This window comes from Petaurus breviceps, unplaced genomic scaffold (assembly GCF_028583685.1).
Source record: "Petaurus breviceps papuanus isolate PSGF00001 unplaced genomic scaffold, PetGlider_PUasm1.0 110, whole genome shotgun sequence".
NCBI lineage: Eukaryota > Metazoa > Chordata > Mammalia > Diprotodontia > Petauridae > Petaurus > Petaurus breviceps.
The window spans coordinates 6154140-6174093 of record NW_027185597.1 but is presented as its reverse complement, the minus strand read 5'-3'; the positions used below and the strand labels follow the sequence as shown (position 1 = coordinate 6174093).

The 19954-nt window shown below is 41.8% G+C and overlaps 1 protein-coding gene across 1 annotated transcript; it reads left to right on the top strand.

Annotated features, from left to right (window-relative positions):
* The first annotated feature begins 1700 nt into the window (after positions 1–1700).
* Positions 1701–13589, top strand: LOC138156607 (zinc finger protein 425-like). The gene is made up of 4 exons (XM_069082015.1): positions 1701–2273; positions 5737–5863; positions 6791–6949; positions 9131–13589. The coding sequence occupies exons 1-4, from the start codon at positions 1716–1718 to the stop codon at positions 11392–11394; spliced, it is 3108 nt and encodes a 1035-aa protein (XP_068938116.1). The 5' UTR covers positions 1701–1715; the 3' UTR covers positions 11395–13589.
* The last annotated feature ends 6365 nt before the right edge of the window (positions 13590–19954 follow it).

The following is a 19954-nucleotide window of genomic DNA, read 5'->3' as shown; positions in this document are numbered from 1 at the left end:
CTGCCAGTTTTGTTGGATTTTTTTAGGATTCAAGAGATGGAGTTCGTCTGAGCCAAGATGACTCATATACTTAAATGCTAACTTAAATACTTCAGGGATAGCTACATGTCCCCTTACTGCCTCCTTTCTTGTTTTGGGTATCAATTCTTCAACTCTTGGTAATTTTTGTTTCATCATTTTCAGTGTAAAATGTTCTCCTTGGTAGAGAAACAGAAACAAACTAAGAATTGAGTAAGTCAAACCAAGAAGCATTTATTAAGTACCTAATATGTGCCAGACACTAGGCTAAACTGCCTAGACATTGTCCCCATCACTCCCCTTGGCATCAGAGTTGTGTACTTTCTCTCCACTCCTGCCCATCTACCTTCCTTCTTACCCTCCCCACCCACAGTAAGATTGTGAACTCCTTGATACTAGGGTCTTAGACATATCAATTTGTATCTTCTCACACAACCAATTTAACACAGTGCCTTACTCATGCATTGATGGAACTGCATGTAAAGATGTAAAAACTATTCTTAGCTCACAAGCTGTAAAAATAACAATAGGTAGCCAGGCTGGATTTGGCCCTGAGGCTGTAGTTTGCCTGATGCCAATGTAACCTCTTCAATGCAAGTGCTCCTTCTAACAGTGAAGATGCCAACTCCTCCCAACTCCTCATCCTGTGAGATTTTCAGCCATGTTATTTAGCAAACTCAACGTCAGATGTCCACTCAGACTTCCTCTGATTTTTTCAATATCTGGGGGCACCAATATACCTCTGAGGGGACCTACCTGTCATAATTTTTACATCACCTTGGTTTTTTTTAAGTGATCATAGTAGACTCCTTATCGAATCAATGACTCAACTGATATTTTTCTTTTCTTTGTTTCTGTTTTTTAAATTACACTTCCAAATCTGTCCTCCTTCTGCATATGAGTTTGCTTTCTAAGTCAGTGAACATAGGTCACACTTAATATATGTCTTTAAAAATAAACTGTTACTGATGTTTTGTTTTTACACCACTTACATTTCTCCCTGTATCCTTTCTTCTAGAGAGTCTATATTTTTTTTAAAGAGAGAGAAATCAGCAAAACTGATCAATCCATTATATAAAAATCTGACAAAATATTCAGTGTTTCATACCCATGGAACTCTACTAGGCCCTGCCTCAATGCTCTGCAAAGGAGACAGGGGAGGTGCCCTCTCATAATCTTTTCCTCGGTACCAACCTTATTCTTTGTAATTTTTCGACATTCATTTTTGTTAATAAATGGTTCCATTCAATTCAATAAACATTTATTAAGCACAACTATTTGCCAGACATTGTGTGAAGCTCTGTGGATACAAAAAGAGGCAAAAGACAGTCTCTGACTTCAAGGAGCTTGCAATCTAATGGGGGAGGCAACATGCAAACAAATGTATACGAAGCAAGATATATACAGGATAAATAGGAAATTATTAACAGAGGGAAGACAGTGGAATTGAGGGGTTGGTTATTGAATTCAGCCATGTTATACACTTCCTAAGGGAGAGATGAAGGACTCGAAATGCAGAACGAGGCATGCTTCGGGTCATGGACAATGCTGGGTATTCATTTTCCATGACTAGGCATGTTTGTTACAAGAGTTTTGTTTTTTCCCAAGGGGAGGTGGGATGGGAAGGAGAGAAGCATATTTTTGTTCATTGAAAAAATAAAATATAACCTGGTGCAGCTTTAGGTCTCCCCAGGCTGATGGACCCTGAAGATCGACAAGCGACTCCGGGGCCAACCAGGATTGATGTAAGAGGGTCTGAGCGATCCCTCAGAACCCGGGAGAAGGCGAAGAGATTCCCATCACCTCCACTGGATCTCAGGTCCCGGACTCCGCCAACACGCCTTTACTCCTCCACACCGGAGGCGGCGCTGTGTAATAGGATCCCGCTAAGTGTCCGCGTCCCAAGCTGGTGCAGAGCTGGAGTCCCAGGATGCACCGCGTGTACCCGGCAACTGCTGCGGGTTGTAAGGGAAGATCGATCAGCTGGGGCCGGGGCCCGGGCGCTGGTGCTCGGGCGCCCGGGGCAGCCCAGCTGGGCGCCGGCCCTACCGGGGCTGCCCCGCTCCAGCCCCTGGCTCCGCGTCCTCCGCGCGGACGGCCCCCTCCCGGGCCGGACGTCCTGGGCCGGGCCGCTGGCGGAGCGGGGCGGGAGGAAGAAGGAGGAAAGGCCGGACCCTCTGCAGCCCTCCCCGCCGCAGCCTCCCCGGGGCCCGGGCTCGATCTCGAGGGCCATGGCCGCGGCGGCGCCTGCTCTGGTGAGACTGCGGGCCGGGCCAGGGAGCGGGCGGGCGGGGGCAGGATTGCAGCTCCGGGGCATCCCCGAGGGCTCAGTGCCGGACGCCGCAGACCCGCTGCTCTAGGGAAGTGTGGAGACGTCCGGATTTCTGGTGCCTGCCCTTCTCCCGGACCCGAGCACAGCCCGGTTCAGAGAGGCAGTCATCAGGCTAGCCGAGCCGGGAGCGCCCCCGAGCTGCTGGGGGCCCCCATCTTTGGGTCTGGGGAAGCAGAGGCAGGCGCATCCTGCCCCCAGGAGCGGATTTGGGGGGCGGGGAGACCGGGGCGCAGGATTCACACCCGAGCTCAGCCTGGAGGGGACTGAGGGGAGCTGAGGGGTGGGGGCTGCAAAGGTCAGGGTCAGGCCAGTTTGGCCGCTCCGTCCAGGGCGAAGTTCGGCCTCCAAGGGCAGAGGGGAAGACACTGGGGCTGCTTAGCTTGAAGATAAGACTTGGAGGGTGGGTGAGAGGGTGGTTGAAGAAGTGGAAGGACCGGGTTTTGTTTTGTTTTTTGCAGCATTTAACTATTTTTAAAGCACTTTATTATAGGTATTATTTAAGCGTTTTTGTCCCTGAACCCTAGAAGGCCTGTTATTTAGGCTGTGATATGCTGTTGGACAGTCTGTAGAGCTTACCATCAACTAGTTTCTTCCCCTTCTCCTACACATGTGTGTATATAGATATATCTCCACATACACATACAAATGGATATGGATAACCCCTTCCACCCCAGCACCAAAATTCAGTACTCACTTGTGAGAAGAAAAAAATTGTGTGACCTGGGCAAGTCACTTAATGTCCCTGAACCTCAGTGTTCTCATTTGTGAAATGGTGTAGTTGGACTAGATGGCTTTCAAAGCCAGTCTCAGACACTTTTGTGACCCTGAGCAAGTCACTTAACTTCTGTTTGCCTGTTTCCTCCACTGTAAAATGGGAATAACAGCAGCAGCAACCCCTCAGGGTTGTTGTAAGGAGTGTTTGTAAAAAGTACTTACCACAGTGCCTAGAATATAGTAGGCATCATAAATGCTTCTCCTTTCCTCTTTCAAGGGCCATTCTAACTGTAGATCTACAATCATGGAATGCTGCATATGCTCTGACTGGTTACATGTATTAGTTAAGCAAGGACAACTAACAGAGTGGCCAAATCTGAAAATTTATGCAACATTCTTAATGTGTGTATGTCTGACTGTATGCCTACATGTGTGTCTTGGACCAGCATGGAATACTGAACAATCAGCTGGGCTCAGAATTAAACAAGAAGAGGCGAACTGGATTGCCTTTTGGAAATTACACCCAAAGCTTCTACCTAAAGCAGAAAGACAGTCTTTTAAATACCAGTGACCTTCTGTGATGCTGTATGGCTACAGGTCATGGAAGTCTATAGTCTCCAAAGAACTGAAGTTGAGAATCACCCCAGAAGCCAGTGGAAGGTTACATGGTGTGTGGAAGCACACTGTGATATATTACAAACAAGGAATTAAACAAGTATAAAGAATATCTTCAAAGAAACATAATTGAAGAATTTTGGCTAGTAAAATAGTTTGAGGGAAGACTGATGACTAGCCTACATAGTGAATCCCTTGGTGACAGATTTATGGGAGACCAAGGATATGAGCCACAGGGTAGGCAGGCAAGATGAGTTTCTTTACTCCTAATTGGAGGGCAGTACTACATCTACATTAAGCATTCTGTTTGAGGGCTTAGCATAGTGCTTGGCACACAGTAGGTGCTTAATAAATATTTATTAATTTATTGTTCAAAGTACTAGAAAAATTAGTAAAAGGAAGTGACATTAGAGATTTCTGCAGTAGGATTATAGTTTATAGATCCATTAATCAGATAAATTTGAATACTGAAGAATATAACATTTAATGTTCACATCTTGTTGAGGTAGGGTAAATTTTACAGTTGAAACTAAGTTTTAGAGGAGACATGGCCAAGGTCAGACAAATAATTATTGGCTGAAGCAATAAATAAGAGAACTATAGGCCCTTGTTGCTACCTGCTTAGTCTGGTTTGAAAAGCTATAAATAAAACAAAGTTCGTGAGGACTTTTTTTTTTTAAATTGCAGTGACAAAATAAACATAGAAACCAATGGCATGCCAGTAATAATTAACATTCTTGTTATCCTTTTATATATTCAAGTGTGTTATGGATTTTTTTTACATAGTTATGAGTGGAGGTATAGGAAGCATTGTGTTATGGTGGATAGAGCTGACCTCAAGTCAGGCAGGAACCTGGGCTCAAGTAACCCCTTTTGACACATACAGACTGAGTAAACCCAGGCAACTCACTTAACCTCTTAGTGTCCAGTGTAACTCTCCAGTCAACATTTATTAAGCACCTACTGTGTGCTAGGCACTGTACTAAGTGTGAACTATAAATTGCCAAGAAAATGCCCATTTGCATTTGTAGAGGAAATTTCTCATATGGAATTCTCTACATCAAAGAAATCAGATTTGATCCTTCCCAATCAGTGTAAATAAAGTCTTCCATATCTTTTTTCTCTTGCCTACCCCGTTTTGCATTACTTTATAAAATCTTTTCCATATTTCTCTTTTTTCAGTGGTTATATGTACCATTGCCTTTGATGTATGACAGCCTGTTTAACCATTGTTCAGATATTGAACATTTTTTCTGTTTTTGGTTTTTCATTAGCTGGAATTTTTAAATTTTAAACTTTGTGACTTTTGTTTTTTATACCACAGTGAGTATCACACATTCTTCCCCTGCCCACCACCAACAGTGAACCCGCATTTTGTAACAAAGAAAACCTGTTAAACAAAACCACCTGACCATATCTGATGCCATAGGCCTATGGTCCTTTACATCTCTTTTGAGATGGTGCTTCACCACTTTTTCTCTAGTGAGATGAAGACTAGTCATTGCAATGGCTGATTGTAGTGTTGTTGTTATATTAATATAGTCACTGTAGATTTTATTATTTTTTAAATTATGGGCCTTTTGTTTTACTTTCATTTCCAAATAATTATCTCCCCTGTCCCTCACAAACAGTCATCTCTTATAATAAAGTAGAAAAAAAGCAGTTCAAAACTAATCCTACATTCTATTCAGTGATTCGCATCCATAGTCTGCAAAGAAGGAAAGAATGTATTTTCATATCTCCTGTTTGGGGCCAGTCTTAGTTAGTACAATTTTGTTATATTCCATTTTTATTTTCTTGTTCTTTACCTTTAGTATTTCTTTCCATTTCTTGTTCTTTCCAGTGTTGCCCTTGTGTATGTTGTTTTCCTGCTTCTGCTTAATTCACTTTCCATCAGTTCATATAAATCACCCCATCCTTTTCTGTATTCTTTAAATTAATTGCCATTATTGGAATAAATTTGTAGTCCCCCTTTGAAACAAACAACTGCAAAGTCTCTATATGAACAGCAATCGCACTGGTAAAACTAAATGACAATATGATGCTTATAATTCCAGGTCCCAGTGAAGTTTGATGATGTGGCCATATATTTCTCAGAGCAAGAATGGGATATCCTAGATGATTGGCAGAAAGACCTTTATAAGCATGTGATGAGGGCCAATTACTCAACCCTGGTTTCCTTGGGTAAGTTGTATTTACTAAAAAATTTTAGACAATTCTATATAGTTGGAGGGCAGCTAAGTGGCACAGTGGATAGAGTGTAGGACCTGGAATCAGAAAGACTTATTTTCATGAGCTGAAATCCAGCTTTAGACATATACTAGCTGTGTGACCCTGGGCAAGTCACTTAACCCTCTTTGCCTCAGTTCCTCATCTGTAAAATGAGCTGCAGAAGGAAATGGCAAACCACTCCAGTGTCTTTGCCAAGAAAACTCCAAATGGGGTCGCAAAGAGACTGAAAAACTTCTGAACAGCAACAACAATGGAGCTGGATGGTGGCTATCCAGGAGGAGGCCCATTGGTTATCCCTCAGTGAGGTCTGCTAGGGAAGCACAATACAGTGCTTTATCTTCTAGGAGCCTATGATTGTTGAAAACTAAGACTTAGACCGATAAAATAAGTAAGAAACTATTGGCAAATAAAATGCCAAAACTGTATAATGAAGAAACCAGTTTGGTGGTATATATTGCATGTACTATAGGAATTGTGGCAAGTGAAAGATTAATGTTTATTGGAATAGTTAGAGGAAAGCTTTGTGAAGGGGTAGGATTTTATTGTCAATAAGAATTAGGAAGGGCTTTTTGAGATGGGAGAGCATTAAAAAAAACAGGATTAAGTGTGGACATACACACTCTTTCTCTGTCTTTTTCTCTCTCACACACACACTTACAACATACACACAGACTGGCATGATGAGTTTGTATTGAGGAATAATAATCAATAATAGTGATCAATTTATAATTATTCATTATTATAATAACTTATTATAATAATCCATTTATAATAATAATCAAAACAATAAAGTTTGTATTGAGGAATAATAATCAATACATGCTTTCAGGCCAAACACCCAGAGAAAATAAATGGTTTTTATGTGACCTTTCTTGACAGACTATACCATTCCCAAACCAGATTTGATATTCCGGATTGAACTAGGAGAAGTATTATTTGTCGGGAATTGGGAAGATTTGGAACAAGCAGAAATAGGAGTCAGCCTGAATGCTTATAAGCATTTCAATTTGAAAGTCACTGAGAAGAAACTGTTTAGGGGTAAGTGAGAACAAATCAGTCATTCTTCCAAGGCCACAGTTTTGAGACATTTGAGAATCATGGAGCTAAATGTTCAAGGGTTCCATAGCCTTTCAAGTAAATATTCCTGTTATTCTGAGAACTGTTATTTCTATTAGATTGAATAAGGTGACTATTTCTCCATCTTTCTTGTCATGTTTAGGGAATCTGGAATTCTTAACTCTAAAAATTAGAAATGTTATGTGTTAGAGGCAAATGGAGTGGTTGGTGAATGCTGTTTCATGTTGGCTTTTCCTTCCCAGTGGACCATTGGGCCAGGATACCTCTGCAGAGGTGTCAGACATATAGGTCACAGTACATTGAGTGCAGTTTAAAACAGGTTAAAATGTAACTGAGAAATACTCAACAAAATAAATAAAAACAGAATAAATTATAGATAACATTTCATTTTAAAAGGGAGTCAAGGGACTCAGGGACCTTTATATATTGATTAGTAATCCCCATTTCTATTTTGAGTTTGATACCAGTACTCTAGACCACTAACATTTTGCTCCCATAATAATATAACTGGGGTCTATGGGTACCTGGTCTGATCTGCTAGTAAGAGAGTAAATCATGTATCTAAAACCAAAAAAGGACCAAAGCTATAGCTAAGACTGTAACAATAAAAAGAAACAAGTTTGAGCCATATTGTATGCCTTTTCCTAAAGAAAACAAAGTAGCTGATAATTTCACCTGGATTAAGCAATAAACAGTCTGCTTTATCCTGGTTAAAGAATAGCCTTAAAGACTTGGGCCTAGGACATGAGGGAATTATTATATCACTGTAAAGAATTATATAAATATAAACTATTATTATTACTGCTGGTATTATGTTGTATTAATAAAAACAACAGTAATAATAGGTATACTTTGTAACTGTGTAGTTACAAAACAGTTTTACATACATTATGGCCTTTGATTCAATTCAACAAATACAAGGGCCTTTATAGTTTGTGCATTTACTTATTTTTTACTTATTTATGCATTTACCTATTCTTGATTTGCAGGTGAAGAAAAATTCAGAGAAATTAAATGACATGCCTAAAGTCACACTGATTTAAGTGACAGGTTCACTTTGTGAGCACATAGCCAATATTCTTTTTTACTACCTATACTACCTCAACTTTGATTTAAAATAAGGCACTCCAGGAGTGGCTAGGTGGTGCAGTGAATAGAGCACCAGCCATGGAGTCAGGAGGACCTGAGTTCAAATCCAACTTCAGACACTTAACACTTACTAGCCATGTGAGCTTAGGCAAGTCACTTAACCTCAATTGCCCAGCCTTCCTTCTGCCAAAAAGCCAAAAAAATAAAATAAAATAAAATATGGCACTCCATTCCCTCACTCCTATTTCAGCAGTTGCCACTGTTCCTTCTTGTCTCATAATTTTTAGCTGAGGAACAGCTTCCACATCCATGTGGCCATCTGCCCCAACATAGGCCTCCTTGGCAAAGAGAGTAAAAAATCCTCAGTTAACACCTTGGGTTTTTTGACAAGCTTCTACTTACCTTTCTTGAAAGCCTGGTAGTCCCTTTGTTCTGTCTTTTAGGAAATCTTTCTTAAGCAGTGCTGAAAACAGGGGAGGGATATAGTTCCCCAAACTCTCTACCTTTACATAGGGCCTGGTCAAAGGTTGGGGTCCATATACCTCTGCTTCTAAGAATTCATCTCTCATATTTAGTATCTTTAGTAGACTTACTGGAAATAATTTTTAAAATGCATTTTTAAAGTGAAAAAAAAAAGTCTGTGCAACTTGCAGTTTTTTCCATAGGCTAGAGAAAATGTAACAGTAATGTATATTTCCAAAATATTGTTTTGCCATATATTGTCTTACATTCTCTGGATTAATCTGTTCAGCTGATAGGGTTTGACATGTTATTCAATACATAGAAAACTTAAGTCCTTATTTTTGTCAGTGTTACCTCGGAGTATGCTTTTCACATTTAAATTGGGTCCCTGCAATCTGGTTATATTTGGTTAGTGATCAGGGATTTGGGGGCAAAATTATAGCTTCTGTGAGAGAGAGACCTAGGAAAAGCTAAAAGCTGAATTACTAGGATGGTTCAGAATAGACTTTCTCAAACTCACTTGTAAAATGGGGAAATACCTGCTTCACTTTAAGAACAAGTAGTGATGGGGTCTTTTCTTTTAAATTCCAGGGAATCATGGAGCTGCAAGAACAAAAAAAGAAGAAGGTGATTTAAATGGTTTTCAAAGACAGGGCTCAGAGGAAAGGAAAGAAATTTCCTCCAAATCTTGTCAAAAAGCCACCTTGGAATATCTGTGCATCCAAGGGATGCAGACTTCAATTCCAAAATTAGAGGACTCCACCCAGAGTGACAGATATGAAAACCACAAAACCTTCAGCTCAGCCAATCACCAGGAATCTCCCTTAGGGCAAAAAATTTACTCTTATCCTGTCTTTGGGAAAAACTTCCAGGCAAAAGGGCATCTAGTGAAACACCATGGCAACCACACAAAGAACAATCCATGCACATGCTCAAAATGCAAGGAAAAAGTGAGAAAGCAGTCTAGCTTGCATTTGCATTATGGGAAGAAGTGCTTCCAGTCTAGTGAATGTGAGAAGAATTTTAGCTACAGTGTGAACCGGCATTATCGCCAGTTCATCCCTGTAGGGAAAAAACTATTCCAGTGTTCTGAATGTGATAGAAGCTTTCGATGGGAGGCTGGTTTGAAATCCCACCAAAGCTTGCACAGTGGAAATGGACAGTTTTCCTGCAATACATGTGGTAAGGTTTTCATTCGGAAAGCTAGGTTTATCACCCATATCAAATTACACACAAGTGAGAATCCTTTCCATTGCCCAGTGTGTGGCAAGAGGTTCTTTAAGAGGAAGTACCTCCTCAGACACCAGCAGCTACATTCAGGAAAGAGGCCCTTCCAGTGCCCTGAGTGTGGTAAGACCTTCTGTCGAAAATCCTACATGAAGGCCCACCAGCGCTTACACAGCACAGAGAGGCCATTTGCCTGCACACAGTGTGAAAAGGACTTCACTCACCAGTATAAACTCACTGAACATATGAGGGTACATAGTGGAGAAAAGCCTTTCCAGTGCCCTGAGTGTGACAAGAGCTTCAGTCGAAAGTCCCACATGAAGGCCCATCGACGTTTACACAGTAGGGACTGGCCCTTTTCCTGTAGAGAGTGTGGCAAAGGCTTCACTCAGCGGTATAGACTTACCAGACATATGAGGGTCCACAGTGGAGAGAAGCCCTTCCAGTGCACTGAATGTGGCAAGAGCTTCCGACAGAAGGCAAGCCTTCTTCATCACCAGCTTATGCATATGGGAGATATAGCCTTTCTCTTCAAGTGCCCAGAGTGTAATAAGAGCTTCCATCAGAAGAAAAGTTTGCTCAACCATCAGCTCATGCACACGGGTGAGAGACCCTTTCAGTGTCCCAAGTGTGATAAGAGATTCCGTCTCAAGGGCAACATGAAGGCCCACCAGCGCCTACACAGTGGGATCAGACCATTCTCTTGTGGAGTATGTGGCAAGGGCTTCACTCATAAATCTAAGCTGACCAGTCACACCAAGGTACATACCGAAGAGAAGCCCTTTCAGTGTCCTCAGTGCAGTAAGAGCTTCTGTCACAAGAGGAGTCTAATTAATCACCAGTTGGTACACACAGGGGAGAGACCCTACCATTGCCCTGAATGTAACAAAAGCTTCTCTTCCAAGGCCTATGTGAAGGCCCACCAGCGAATCCATAAGGGAGAGAAGCCATTTTCCTGTAGTGAGTGTGGCAAGAACTTCACCAATCAGTTTAGGCTCACAGAACACATCCGAGTGCACACTGGGGAAAAACCCTTCCAGTGTCCCGAGTGTGACAAGAGCTTCCGTCAGAAGAGAAGCCTTATCAACCATCAGCTTGTTCACACGGGTGAGAGACCCTTCCAGTGCCCTGAGTGTAATAAAAGCTTCCGCTGGAAGGCCGGGATGAAGGCCCACCAGCGTCTCCACAGGGGTGAGAGGCCATTTCAGTGCCCTGACTGTGATAAGAGTTTCTCTTTGAAGGCCTATCTGAAGGCCCACCAGCGAATTCATAAGCGGGAGAAGCCATTTTCCTGTAGTGAGTGTGGCAAGAACTTTGCCGATCAGTTTAGGCTCACGGAGCACATCCGAGTACACACTGGGGAGAAGCCTTTCCAGTGTCCTGAGTGTGACAAGAGCTTCCGTCAGAAGAGAAGCCTGACAAACCACCAGCTTGTACACACAAGTGAAAAACCCTTCCAGTGTCCTGAGTGTAACAAGAGTTTCCGGTGGAAGGCTGGAATGAAGGCCCATCAACGTCTGCACAAGGGGGAAAGGGTGTTTTCCTGCAACGAATGTGACAAGTGTTTTTCTAAGCAATCTAAACTTGATGAACATATTCAAGTTCACAGTGGAGATGAACCCTCCTAGTGTTCTGAATGTGACAAGCTTCCATCAAAAAAACAAAAACCTCAGTAACCACCAGGCCCACCAGTGCCTAGCTAATAGTGAGACACTCTTCTCCTGCAAGCAAGGGAGGCAAAGGCTTCTCCCAGCAGTTTAAGCGCATCCCTCTGCATGGGCTTACTCACTAGGGTCATGCCCTGGAGTTTCCCAAGTGAACTAGACTCTGGACTTGGCAGCATTTTGGACCAATAACAGGGTCACTGGAGCTGAGACAGAATTGACAACATCAAGGATGTCCTTGAGCTTCCAGAGCGTAAAATGTTCTCTCTCCCTACTCAGATTTCCTAAAGCACTTTGTTTAAACCTCTCCACTGCCTCTACTGCACTCTCCTTTGTGTATCATACTTATCTATGTGCATGGTATCTCAACCCTTTCCTCTAACTGTAACCCCCCCCCCCCCCCCCTGAATGTAAGCAACTTGAGGGCAAGGACTGTTATTTTTTATCTTTGTATCCCCAGCATCTAACTAACTAGCACCTTGCACAGAATAGGCACTTAATAACTGTTTTAATTGAATGTGGCAGGACTGTTGGCTCTCTGATGAACCACTGCAGCAGCTGACAGACAAGCCTGGGATGTGGAAGCCCAGAACTTAGGGCTTTTGTTATGCAAAGATGACAGGCCACCTAGTAAACTTTGAAGCTTCACATTGCAATCATGCTTCCTGTTCATTGCTGGAAAAAATCATTTGGTCCCATAATCCAGTTCCTTCTTTTTTCACAGTACCACTGAGAAGCTTCTCCAGCAAATACTGAGAGCACCTTGAAACTGGAACCCAACTGGGAAATAAAAAATTAGCTAGGATAGAATCTTTCCCCTTAAGTCTGGAGAATAGAGATATGAACTAGCTTTTCTTTCTGTTACTCCTGTACTGTGCCTCCTCAGGCCTATAACTCCTATTGAAAGTAGTAGTGCACAAGCCCCTTGGTGCCTAGGTTCAGATTAAGAGGCACAGAAAATAACAACTTAAGTTGTGTTCAAAAGATGCCTAGTATCAGGCACTGTACAATGGTCTCTCGCTCGAGAGATACATAACAGGCCCTAAATTGATGCACAGTTTAAAAAGCCATGCCTCATCCTGGACCTAATTCCTGGTTACTGGGAACACAATACACCCCATAATCAAAATTTAAAAATGCATAGTAGGCAGAACCACTCTCCCATGTTCTGAGTTGACTCAGTGCCCTGGGACAGGCAATTGTACAAATCTGGCTAGATATAAAACTGCTGGTAGTGCCTTTGAGATATATGCGACAGTCTTGTGCCTGGTCCTTAAAGGGAGGCAAGGGCTAAGACAAGCTTGTGACGGGTGACACTCATATCTTCTCTTGGAGGGGACTATATGAGCAAAGAGAAACTAATTCCTGGTAAACTGTAACTTAAGCAGAAAAGCAACAACTTAGAACATAAGCATGTGTAGTCAACCCAGTAATGAAACTATCTTCCACAGACCCAGTCCTTGACTGCATTAGGCTTAACATCTAGGAGATAATTGGCCTGTTAGGAGAGGCATAAATAGGTAGTTTTCTCTTGCTGGCCACTGTGATTACCTATATCACCATGGACATCAGACTAAAAGGTCCAAAGCCTGGGTGTCAGGACCAAGTTTTTCCTTTTATTGGGTTAAAGCCTACATTGTATATGTTTAGAAGCTAGAGCTAGTAGGGGTGGACCTTGAGCCATTTCATTATTTGCCATCTTTTGATCCTATCTTTAATGCTAAAATCTGCTGGTAGAGGCCCAGGCTTATACACATAGATTCAGCCACTGGGATTCTTTCCAGGTATGTTACATAGTTCCTTTTGGGGTCTCTTAAAAATTGATGCTTTTTTTTTTTTTAATGCCACAGCCATTTACTAATATGGAGCTCTGCCTTAACAAAAATGGTTAAGCAAAAACAACTGGCAGTGTATTCAGTATTCTGATCCCATAGTTCCCCACCTTTACTGAGAAAAAAATTTTGTCATCTGTTCTTAGGACCAAAATTATTCACTGTATCTTGAATTCTGCCTTTTAGTGTTATTTTCATTTGCATTATTGTAGTCATTGTGTATATTGTGCTAGTGTTGCTTACTTTGTTCTGTCAGTTTGTATAAGTCTTTATGTGTTTCTTGTCTTTTACAATGCAACAGTATTCCATTACATTCCTCTACAACAATTTGTCCAGCTGTCCCCAATCAATGAGCACCCATTCTGTTTCCACTATTTTGCTACCACAAAAAGCACAACAGTTTCAAGTATAAAACCATATACTAATATAAAAGTTCCTAACAATATAATGCGTAGAAGATGTGCTAGAGGCACAAGTAAAATCATTGTCTTTCCATTCTAAGGGGGAAATCCCATCAGGAACAAGAATTGAGAGTAGTTTGTTTTAGGGCAGACATTGCTGTTTGGTCTTGGTTATAATTTAAGATTCTGCCATTGGCTGGTGAAACTGCTGTACTCTGCAGATCAGGGATAATGTCACCCAAGAAGAAGAAATTAATTCAAACGTCCGTCTTGTCCATTTACTGTCTTTTTAACACTCTAGGTTCTAGTATGGAAACAGAGGAAATATAATCCCAAAATAGGGCCAGTGGGGTAGGGGACACAACCTGTCAAAGATTCTGGGACTGAACTCATGCCACCGGATTCACTGGCTTTCTGGTAATGCCCAAATACAGTTACAGGTCTCTGCTTCCAATATGAAGGTTAACCAAGTTTGTTTACTCATCTACCCAGGGTGTCCAAAGGAAGGCTTAGACATCCTGTTATCCAAAATAGCCATCAAACGGCTATGCCAAGTTCTTGGTGACATAGGTCATTTCGTGGTATATAGACCAACTCCAGAAGGTAGACCCAAGTGATTTCTCACTGTAGATCTCTTGCCCTCCAGTTGAAGGCATTTTGGCAACTCAATCCAGTTCATTAGGACCTTGTCAGTTGTCAGTGTTGCTTGTGCAGAGCTCCAGACCTGAATCTCTTCTAACTTTTTGGGGAAGAGTTATCAGTAAACAGGCCAGCCTTAGACCCTTTTCATTCATATGCAAACTGAGGAAGGAACCTCTTTATAGAGCTTGCAGTACCTAGGAGTAATTTGCCCTGCCTGAAGTAAACATGAGGATATGAATTGGTCAAGCAGTCTAAATGTTTTGCTGCCTGGCTGCATTCCACATCATCGTGTGAGCTTGCCTATCAGGTTTGCTTAGATCAGTGTTTTTAGTTTGGGGTGCGATCCTTTTAGCAAGCTGCATTCAGGATTTTAGCTTCAAATGTGTTCTTGATGGCCCAAAATATAGAAAACCTAATGGACAGGGTCAGGGCAGAAAATTTGGAAACTACTACTCAAATATGTCATTACGGAAGCTTTCTAAGTGGGCACTCTATTCAGGGTTGCATTTGGGAGGTTTTCTCCACTACCATTCAGTTGAGATAACCCTCCCTTTTGTGGAATAACTCTAATATCTCCCTCCTGTTTGGGAGGAGATTGCTCCAGATAATCTGCTGGGTTGCTATTACAACCCTTAACCTGTATGTACTACCTGCCAAGGGCAGTGAATATTTGAGAGCATTCCCTGGTTTTACTGAGACTTAGTTCTGTTCCATCGCCTTTTTTTTTTTTTAAGCAATCAGGGTTAAGTAACTTGCTCAAGGTTCCACGGCCAGGTGTTTCTGGGTGGGTGCTAAGTGTCTGAGCCCGGATTCGATCCCCAGGTCATCCCAACACTGGAGCCGGTGCTCTTACTCGCTGTGCTACCTGGCCGCCCCTGTTCCATCGCTTTCTAAAGTAGGCAGGATTCTCAAGGGAGATCTTAAAATTTTTCATTCTCATTTTGGTTTGAAGAAGACAAAGATAGTCCCAGAACCTTATTTCCATTCTCTTAAACTTTTTCTTGTCTCCTCATTCCCCTCTCTCTTATACCATGTGGCCAACTCTTGAAGTGACATACAGCCTTCATGGTTATGGGTGTGAAATGGAGGCCAGCATACATACTATCTCTGAAAGAACAGAAATGTAATAGAGAATATCCAGGTTATGAGTCCAGTTTTACAGTGCTTGGACTAAAAAAATGTATGGCCTGACCAGACACCATGACACCCTATAGGGAAAAATCCAGCTTCAGGCTATGCTAATTCAGGAATGCTAAGCAAGATAAACCCCTAACTGGTATAGTTTACTGTAAATGACTGAAATGAATACATGTAAGGACATATTTCCAAACACTGGTTAAAAAGGGGCTCCTCCTCCCACTAATACCATCTCTGCCCTCAAAACCACCTCATGAAGTAGGTGCTGCAGGCAGTAGCATAATTTTACCACTAAAGGAAAAACAGCTTTCTAGAAGTGACAGGCTGGTTGTGATCATGCTGCCAGTAAACAGATAGATATTTAAGCCAAAGCCTTTTGACTCAGAATCCGTCCTTGCCTCCACACCATAGCTGTTTATTTATCCCTAACACCCATGACAATACTATGCACAAATGTTTATCAAAAATAGCAAGTTTCATGTTATCTAGCTGAACCCTTGTGATACAGTAATCTATTTATTACTGATGGAATTCCCATTAATGCCTACCCAGCCAAAACAGAAGACAGAGGTTTATAAACCAAGCATCAATGTTGAAAAAAAAAAAGTTTATTGTCACTCCAATAACTGTTTAGTGGAATGTGCATCCAAATTATGTATATCTTTAAAAGATTGTGACTCCTAATTTTGGTATTTTATTGGTTGCTTATGTTTAAAAAAAAAAACTACTGCAGAAAATAGTTAAAGTAGCAAATATTAAAGTAGCAAAGCCATAGCAGCATCATCCCTCAATCACTACCTATAATAAAAATCAATAATTCCACGGGTAATATATGTTGATAGAGTAAATCTAATTAGATTTGGTCAGAGGCGCTGCCATACTATTGAGATACAAAGACAAACTAAAACAGTTCCTGCCTCAACAAACTTGCATCCTACCTAGAGGTAAAACGTTTGTACAATAAGTAAATATGGGGCGGCCAGGTGGCTCAGCAAGTAAGAGCACCGGCTCCAGTGTTGGGATGACCTGGATCAAATCCGGGCTCAGATACTCAGCACCACACCCAGAAATAACTGGCCGTGTAACCTTGAGCAAGTTACTTAACCCCGATTGCTTTAAAAAAAAAAAAAAGTAAATATGAAATTATCTGACTTGAGAGTAAATACCAGCATCTAGGGAGGAAGGAAACAGCGGGGCATTAGGCTTTAAACATGTCTCATTTGACCCTTAAAACTCCGTGAAGGCTATCATTATCCCCATTTTGCAGCAGAGAAAACTGAGTCAGACAAAAGTTAAGTCACTTTCCCAAGGCCTCACAACCAGTAAGGATCTAAGACCAAATTTTAACTGGGGTCTCCTATGTGGAAGCCCAGCACTCTATGGTTCTGTACCACCTAGTTGCCTCTGGGTGGGGCTGGGGTAATCAGGAAAGGCTTTTTATTGGAAAATGTGCCTGAGCTTACCCTTGAAGGCAGCTAAGGATTTTAAAAGCAGAGAGGAGGAAGTGTATTTCAGGAATAGCCTACCCAGAAGCTAGAAAGCTGGAAATAGGAGTGCTGAGTTGAAAGACAGCAAGTATAGCAGTTCCACTGAAGCAATGGATGAAGGACCTTATAGGAAATAAACGTGGAAAGGAAGTCTAGACCCAAAATAAGAAGGATTTTAAATACCATCAAGAATTTGTATTTTATCTTTGAGGCAGTTAGGAGTCATTGAGATTTCTTGAGCAGGGAAATAAGACCATCACTGTTTTGGGAAGATTATTTTTGGCAGTTGTGGAAAATGAATTAAAGGGAGAGACTGCTAGCAAGCAGACCAGTTTTAGGGAGATTTTAATACTGCAGTTTTGAAGTGATGATTACTCACACTGGCCTGGGAGTTCTGAATGGTTCTGAACCTGTAGCTGATCAGTATCAGAAGGACCACTGAACCTAGGCCTTCTTGATTCTACTCCAGTCATGCTCTTAGTTCATAACCGGTTTGGCTTTTGTTTATAAAGTGAAAATATTCTCTATAGTATTTCTGATTGATCAAGCTACTTACAGTGACCAAAGCCTCTTCTTCACCTGGTGGCTGTGATTTCAAGAGGATATAGCAGCATGTTTAGCTTGCCTTAAAGAAGCTTACTTGAGTGTGACCATACACCTCTCCAAACAATATAAAGTGTGTTGTACTTGTTATGGCAGCCTCTCATTGAGAGGGTACGTGTTTCCTCCCCTGCATTTTCCATCTCTCTAGTCCTAAAGATATAAATACAGAGTTTATAACATACTGTGAAAGACAGCCGTCAGATATGGCTAGCATTGTGGACTGAGAAAACTTTTTAAAAGGCTGCATCAATCATCTCTCCTTAAATTCAAGTTTGCAAATGGGTGGCAACAAACATTTATGTGCCAGGAATTGTACTGAGAGCTAGGGGCACAAATAGAAGCAAAACATAAACAAAAAGAAAGATATGACCTGCCCTTAAGGAGGTTAAATTTTAATGAGTGAAGACAACACATTTAAGGGAGCTGGAAGAGGGGAAGGAGGTCGGTGGGAAAGTCAGGAGCAGAACCAGGAAAGGAATGAAAGATGACTTGGCCTGGGCCCTTCTTGAAAACAGAGATTCCGGGAGGCATTTACTTCTCCAGACTAGAATTTCCAGATGCAAAACCATGCAACTCTAGGAGAAGATCTGGAGGAAGCTGACTAGCCCATGAAGGAAGTCACTAAGCAGCAGCTTTGCCTACAAAGTAATGGGAATTCAAAAGAATTGCAAAGGGAGCTTTGAGAAAGGTGAGAGGAAATGACACAGTATCTCTAAATCTGAGAGCTTACCTTTAATAAGGGATTGAGCTCAACTGCCCTACATTAGTAGGACCCAACAGGACCTTGAGTTGGAAGTAGCTGGTACATTTGAAATCCTGCTGCACTTGAGTCAGAAAACTTGAATTGAAATCCCAGCTCTGCCTTCTCTGGGCTTCTTTCCTCATCTGTTAAATGAGGGAATTCTTTTCACCTCTACATCTGTGCTCCTTTGATTCCATGGTTCCATCACCAAGCATAGTTTAGTGACAGTAGATTCTGAAATCCAGAAGGCTATGACTGTGACCTCACTTTGTTATCAAGCTCCTGAACATAGGCCATGCATGGAATGTATCTTAGGATATATCCTGTCTCTACCTGTTCTGTCTTCACTGAACAGCAGACAGGAGAGCTCAATTTGTATCATTTCCTTCTCATTGTTAGCAGGGACTCATTTGGACTGCTTCATCATGCCCCAGGAGGCTCATCATTTGGAAATTGCATCATCCTGCAAGATCCAGCCTTGGTACTCACATCTCATCAGTAACCTCTGCCTCTCTGACCAGAAGAGAGGAGCCATGAACTCTAAAACCTCCATTAAGAAGGGGACTGAGGTCAGCTATCTCTTTGTTGGTTGCACTCTTTTGGATTTCTCTGTCAGGCTCCCCCCTAATCCTCTGCCTCCCCTCTTCCCCCCCCCCTTCCATCTTCCTTTTGGGTTCTGTCTGCTCCCATTACATTGTAAGCTCCTTGAGGGTAGGGACTGCCTTTCATATTTGCATTTGTATCTCCAGAAAATAGTACATACTTAATAAACATTTATTGACTGATACCTAAATTTTTAGTCATTTTTACAGATTGTCAAAGCTGAAAGGAGTCTCAGAGATCATACGGTAGAAACAGAATGAGCATTTTACAGATTAAGAACAACAGCACAGAGGTTCAGAGAGGAGTGATTTGCCCAAAATCACATATTAGTAAATAACAAAGTCTTTGGGCCCAGAGTTTCTGACTCCAGATGCGGTGCTCCTTTTACCGTTCCCTCAACTGTTCCTGTAACTGGCTCTACAAAAACTAGGTGGGCTTTCTCCTGGGTGAGTAGCTGTGCTGTGGGATACCATGGTCAACCTGTGTTTGGGGCAGGGTAAGAAAGGAGCCAGAAAACCCTCTCTCCCAAGGGAGAATCCATTCATGGGGGCTAGGTTCTTCTTCTACTGCTGGCTCCAGGCCTCAACTACCTCAAACTTCTCAACTTTCTTTAACACTTGGCTGTTTAAGGCACCTAGAGGCATGGCCAATTTATTTCCTCCTCTATTGGTTAGGATCCCTTTCATTCCACTGGGAAGGTGTTCAGCCTTCATAAAAAGGGTCTAGAATACCTGTCTCAGATTCTTACTAACTGCACAGCCTTGCATAAGTGGTTAAATTCCTCCATGCCTTAGTTTCCTCAGTATAAAATGATTCAATGCCTTTCTAAGATCTCTTCCATTTCTAAATCTGTGATCCTCTCCACACAAACAGGCATCACTTGAGATGAGATGCAGTTTCAATGAGTGTGATCTCTGGAGCAGAGAAAAGAGCAGGTTATGGACTCAGAAGAGAACTAGCCCTAGTAATTACAAAGTGAGCTAGGGAGTAAAAAGATAGCAAACTAGACATTTTCTCTGATCCCTATAACCTCTCAAACCTCTCAAAAATAGAAATAATGCACCAAAGGTAAAAGCA

Excerpts from the sequence above, each read along its gene's own strand:
- LOC138156607 (XM_069082015.1), top strand. The coding sequence starts at position 1,716 with ATGGACCCTGAAGATCGACAAGCGACTCCGGGGCCAACCAGGATTGAT. Across the intron at positions 2,274-5,736 it reads CCGCGGCGGCGCCTGCTCTG|GTCCCAGTGAAGTTTGATGA; the intron begins GTGAGACTGCGG and ends TTATAATTCCAG. Across the intron at positions 5,864-6,790 it reads CTCAACCCTGGTTTCCTTGG|ACTATACCATTCCCAAACCA; the intron begins GTAAGTTGTATT and ends CTTTCTTGACAG.